The 6000-nt window shown below is 44.9% G+C and overlaps 1 protein-coding gene across 8 annotated transcripts in view; it reads left to right on the top strand.

Annotated features, from left to right (window-relative positions):
* The window catches only part of TRAF3IP3 (TRAF3 interacting protein 3), a 32737-nt gene that overhangs the window by 10791 nt on the left and 15946 nt on the right, over positions 1–6000 (top strand). For all 8 annotated transcript variants that reach the window (XR_001888418.1, XM_017888306.1, XM_017888301.1 and 5 more), the window contains 5 exons: positions 796–943; positions 1090–1147; positions 1357–1381; positions 1653–1682; positions 1783–1878. Coding sequence is in view for 7 of the 8 variants with exons in the window: in XM_017888306.1 (XP_017743795.1) it covers positions 796–943; positions 1090–1147; positions 1357–1381; positions 1653–1682; positions 1783–1878 (357 nt within the window). In the remaining variant the exon portion in view is untranslated. The remainder of the gene's footprint in view (positions 1–795; positions 944–1089; positions 1148–1356; positions 1382–1652; positions 1683–1782; positions 1879–6000) is intronic.

Below are 6000 nucleotides of genomic sequence, written 5' to 3'. Positions count from 1 at the left end.
AGAGACAGGCAGGTTTCCTTGAGCTGCTGTGAGCTCCACCCAGTTCGAGCTTCCCAGCGGCTTTGTTTACCTACTTAAGCCTCAGCAATGGCGGGCGCCCCTCCCCCAGCCTTGATGCTGCCGTTTCGGTTAGATCGCAGACTGCTGTGTTAGCAATGAGGGAGGCTCCGTGGGCGTGGGACCCTCCCGGCCAGGTGTGGGATATATTCTCCTGGTGTGCCCGTTTGCTTAAAGCGCAGTATTGGGGTGGGAGTTACCCGATTTTCCAGGTGTTGTGTGTCTCAGTTCCCCTGGCTAGGAAAAGGGATTCCCTTCCCCCTTGCGCTTCCCAGGTGAGGCAATGCCTCGCCCTGCTTCAGCTCTCGCTGGTCGGGCTGCAGTAGCTGACCAGCACCAATTGTCCGGCACTCCCTAGTGAGATGACCCCAGTACCTCAGTTGAAAATGCAGAAATCAGCCGTATTCTGTGTCTCTCGCACTGGGAGTTGGAGACTGGAGCTGTTCCTATTCGGCCATCTTGCTCCACCCCCACCCATGTCTCTCATGTCTCTTCTTATAACAGCACTAGTCCCATTCATGAGGGCTCCCTGCTCTGACCTAATTATTTCTCAAAGACTCCGCTTCCCAATACTATCACATTGGGAGTTAGGATTTCAACACACAAATTTGGGTGGGGGGACAATAAACATTCAGTCCACAATAGACATGATGGTTGGTTCTTCCTTCTGAAATCATCAAGAGAATCTTTCAAGAGGCTCCAGGCAGTGGTTTTCAGCATTCCCCACTTGCCTTCCAGGTGGCAGGCACCAGCTCTGAGGTCTTTCCAGCCCAGCATCCTCCTCCCTCAGGCATCTGCAGGGATCTGACTGACCACCTCTCCTCACAGTCTGGGTGCCTTCCTCCACAGGACCCTCCCATCAAGAAGCCACCCAAACACCACCGTGGTAAGAGCAGAGCCTCCCTCACTCCACAGAGCCTGCAGAGAATCCTGAGACAGCTGTCCCAGCTCACCGGCAATGGAGAGTCCCTGCCCCTCCCCACTTCCCTCACTTCCTCCCCATAAGTTCTAAATCAACTTATCCTCTCTCAGGTACTCAGACAAAGGCAGAAGGACCAACAATTAAGAACGATGCCAGTCAGCAAACCAAGTAAGTTCCTGACCCTAACCTTCTCACATCCCATTCATTCCTCTCTAGAGAGAACACAATGAATTTCTATGTCCACTTTAATTAAGAAAGAGGAAGCCCTTCCCCACCCTACTGGCTCTTCAGAAGGGATTTCAGAAGGAATCAACCCACTGCCTCCTGACTTGATTCTTTAGTCCATTATCATTATTTTCAATTTCTTCTCTTTCCAGTTACGGAGTTGCAGTTCTGGATAAGGTAAGCACATATTCACTTTGAAGGGGTCGAATCAGAAAGTATTAAGCTCTGACATTCTGGAATTCCATGATAAACTTGGCTGGGATGGAGGGGCATCTTCTTCCTGGATGGCAAGGGGATACTGAGCATAGACATGGGGACTAAATGGACGCTGTCAAGAGCCCAAGCAGAAGAGGTTTGCTCTACACAAGCCAACCCAGGTGTAGGTTCTATGTCACAGGGTTTCAGGGGACTTAGAGACATTTTGAATACCCTTGTTCTTTCTCTCCAGGAAATCATCCAGCTTTCCGATTACCTCAAAGTAAGTGGCATGTGACCTCTCCCCTCAGTTCCTCCATCCACCTACCCGCTGATCCTCCAGGTTAATCTTACCCTCTTGCACTTTTTTCCCGCACCCCCAGGAGGCCCTACAAAGGGAGCTGGTCCTAAAACAGAAAATGGTGATTCTCCAAGACCTACTGTCCACTCTGATTCAGGCCTCTGACAGCTCTTGGAAGGTAAGGGAATGAAATTTTTTTTGAACAAAACTCATGGGCTTCTATGTGTTCCTATCTCATTTTTCTTTCCACATCATCACAGTAAGAGAAGGGGTTTTCTCACTACTGAAAAGTGAGCTGGGAAGAGGCAGAAGATGAGGCGGATAGTGCTCAGACCTAGAAGTCAAACAGGTCACAGTAAATATATGGGTCATCACCTGAGGGTCATGGTGCTACATATCCAAGGAAGACCCAGAACCAAAAGTGGCAAGAATTCCCGTTTTTTAATTTGTTGGAAGGAATGAAGGAAGACCCCAATATAGTTTATATTACTGAATATGGTAAATGCCAAATATTTTTGTATGGGATTCACACCAATATTTATCCAAACTAGCATGCCACGTACACACTCAGTCCAAACAAAAATATCAGAGTGGGAAGGGACCTTAGAGACAATCTGGTCTAATACTCTTATTTTGCCCAGGAAGACACTGAGTTTCATAGGGGTCAAGTAACTTGCCAAAAGTCACACAGCTAGTTAGTGGCAGATCTGGAGCTAAAATTCAGGCCTTTGATTTCGGTCCATTCAATGTACAATATTCATAGGTTATGTCCTCTATACAGAACACTGGACTAGCACTAGAAATAATGAGATTATTTAGATAGGGTTCTTGCTTTGAGAAGGCTCATGGTTTTGTAAGAAAGACACATGACTAAACAATACAAAAACATGAAAAATAAAAGAAATGTTTTTAAGATATAGGAAAATACAAGAAGGAATGAGTGACTCCAGAGAAGTAAAGAGCCAGGGGAATGCTTATATAAGCATTTGCCAGGAAAATATGGAAGCAGAAATAGTATTCTAGTTGGGGTATAGGCAAAGATCTAAAGGCAAGCCAGGCGTGGTGGCTCACACCTGTAATCCCAGCACTTTGGGAGGCCGAGGCGGGTGGATCACCTGAGGTCAGGAATTCAAGACCAGCCTGGCCAACAGGGCAAAACCCGTCTCTACTAAAATACAAAATATTAGCTGGGTGTGGTTGCACATGCCTGTAATTCCAGCTACTTAGGAGGCTGAGGCAGGAGAATTGCTTGAACCAAGAAGGCGGAGGTTGCAGTGAGCTGAGATCACCTCATTGCACTCCAGCCTGGGCAACAGAGCAAGAATCCATTTCAAAAAAAAAAAAAATCTAAAGGCATGACACAGTCTAATAAAATGGTTCTCCAATTTTTTTATTTCAGGATTCCTTCATACTTTTTCAATTATTGGAAATATATAAGAGATGTTTTTATTTACCATTTTAGAAATTAAAACAGTTGGCCAGGCACAGTGCCTCACACCTGTAAGTCCCAGCACTTTGGAAGGCCAATGCAGGAAGATCACCTGAGGTCAGGAGTTAGAGACCTGCCCGGCCAACATGGCAAAACCCTGTCTCTACTAAAAATACAAAAATTAGCCAGGCGTGGTGGTGCACACCTGTAATCTCAGCTACTCCGGAGGCTGGGCCACAAGAATCACTTGAGCCCGAGAGGTGGAGGTTGCAGTGAGCCAAGATCGTGACACTGCACTCCAGCCTGAGTGACAAGGCAAGACTCCCTCTCACAAAAAAAAAAAAAAAGAAAGAAAGAAAAAGAAAGAAGAAAGAAATTAAGACAAATTGAGAAAGAATTATTAATTTTAAAATGATAGTAAAATATGTCATGCTAATCTAAATTATATGTTTTAAGAAAAACAGTCTGGGCGCGGTGGCTCACACCTGTAATCCCAGCACTTTGGGAGGCCAAGGCAGGCAGATCACTTGAGTTCAAGAGTTCAAGACCAGCCTGGGCAACATGGCAAAACCTTGTCTCTACTAAAAATACAAAAAATTAGCCAGGTGCATTCGCATGCACCTGTAGTCTCAGCAACTCGGGAGGCTGAGGCAGGAAAATCTCTTGAGCCCCAGGGGCAGAGGTTGCAGTAAGCCAAGATTGTACCACTGTATTCCAGCCTGGGCGATGGGAGTGAAACTCTATCTCAAAAAAGAAAAGAAAAGAACCATTTTCAAAACAAAATTAGTGACAGGAGTGTCATTGCTTTACCCTTTTGCAAATATTTTTAATGTCTGCCTGAAAAAAAGACAGCTAGATTCTCCTATTTACTTCTGTATTCAATCTATTGGTTTAAACATAAAGAAAAATTCAGTCTTACACAAATATGTCATTAGGAAAAGTAAGACTTTGCTCATCCCTTAAAAGGGTCTTGGGGATTCCCAAGGTTCCTCAGAATCCCCATGTTGAAACCTGTAAATTAGTATATATTATAAATTCATGTATTAGTATGAGCTACAAGCAGCTCGACACCACCAAAGCATAAAGCACCAGGTGGAAAGAGACAGAGCACACAACCTCACCGGCCTGTGTGACATGTCACCCTACCTCAAAGATAGCTTCAGCAGAGAAAGAAAGATGATGGGAGAGTATGGAACAAAACTGAGAAGTTGCGGCGATGTTAAAATAAGACTTCCTAAGCTCAGCCTTGCTCCTCATGTCAGACATTGTACCTGGATTTTTCAATCCACGGTCAGGGCTCCTGACTGTTAGATCATTTTCATTGAGAGTAGGAACTTGGGGCAGATAGCTGTGCATGTGAGGTGGTTTCTGGTCCTGAACTAAATTGAGATCATCTCGCTCATTTGTTTGACAGTCATTTGATAAGTTCCAACTCTGTGCTGGGTCTTGTGCTACAGGGACAAAAAGCATTATGGTCCTAACTCTTGAGGAGCTCACAGTCCAGCCATGAAGACAGAGACATGTAATAAATAACACCAAAACAGTATAATAAGGCTATAGCAGCAGTGCATACAGCAGATGCAGGGAAAAGAGAAAGAAGGCAGCAATTATTCTGCCAGAGGTGGAATAGGGAAGGCTTTAAAGGAAGGAAACCTAGCCAGGCACGGCAGTTCATACCTATAATCCCAGCACTTTGGGAGGCCAAGGTGGGGAGACCACTTGAGGCCAGGAGTTCGAGACTAGCCTGGTCAACATGGTGAAAACCCGTCTCTACTAAAAATACAAAAAGTAGCTGAGTGTGATGGTACATGCCTGAAGTCCCAGCTACTCGGGAGGCTGAAACACAAGAATCGCTTGAACCCAGGAGCTGGAGGTTGCAGTGAGCTGAGATTGCGCCACTGCACTCCAGCCTGTGTGACACAGCAAGACTCTGTCTCAAAAAATAAAAATAAAGAAACCATTTTAGCTGAATCTTGAAGGATGAGTAGGAGCTCACCAGTAGAGAAGCAAGAGTGATGATGAGGAAAAAAAGCAGAAAGTAGAAGAGTGTTTAAGGTAAAGGAATTGGAATGATTACAGGCCTATGTATGGCAAAGAATTGGGTATGCAGAGTATGGCTGAAAAGAAGGTATGTCAAAGTAGTGCCAAAGAAAGGATCTCAGACAGGTCTTTAGAATTATAGGTCTTAAACTTTTTCTGTTGAACAAGGTATTTCAAACTTGAATAATGCATGGACCCATTTTTAAAGGAAACCCATAGATGTAAATATATAAAATCAGAGATCCATTAGAATGCATGCTACCCAGCTTGAGAAACACTACTGTAGGTAATAAGCTGAGTAGGAATGGAACTATGCCTTATTGAGGTTTAGAGTTCTACACTTAGCAATGTCTGGCTCATCCTTAGAAGGTATGCAAATACTATCTGAGGAAATGACTTGTGAATGATCAGATCTCTGTCTCAAAAGATTCTCTAACTTCCAACTGGATGCAGTGTCTCACACTTGTAATCCCAACACTTTGGGGGGCCAAGGCAGAAGGATCACTTGAGTGATCAAGACCAGCCTGGGCAACATAGTGAGACCTCATCTCTACTAAAAAAAAAAATAAAGAAAAAAAAAAATTAGCCGTGCATGGTAGTACACACCTATAGTCCCAGCTACTTGGGAGGCTGAGGCAGGAGGATCGCTTAAGCCCAGGAGGTCCAGGCTGCACCACTGTACTCCTGCATGCGGTAACAGAGCAAGATCCTGTCTCGAAAAAAAAAAGAGCAGGGAGGTTTCAAGGATTCATAGCAATAAGAACCCTGGCTCCAAGCTGGGACTGGGGGAGTTGAAAGTCTTGTAATATCCCAGGTAAGACACAACCAGAG

This window comes from Rhinopithecus bieti, unplaced genomic scaffold, assembly GCF_001698545.2.
Source record: "Rhinopithecus bieti isolate Rb0 unplaced genomic scaffold, ASM169854v2 scaffold_15813, whole genome shotgun sequence".
In the NCBI taxonomy this organism is placed as follows: domain Eukaryota; kingdom Metazoa; phylum Chordata; class Mammalia; order Primates; family Cercopithecidae; genus Rhinopithecus; species Rhinopithecus bieti.
This window is presented reverse-complemented; position numbering and strand designations above follow the sequence as displayed.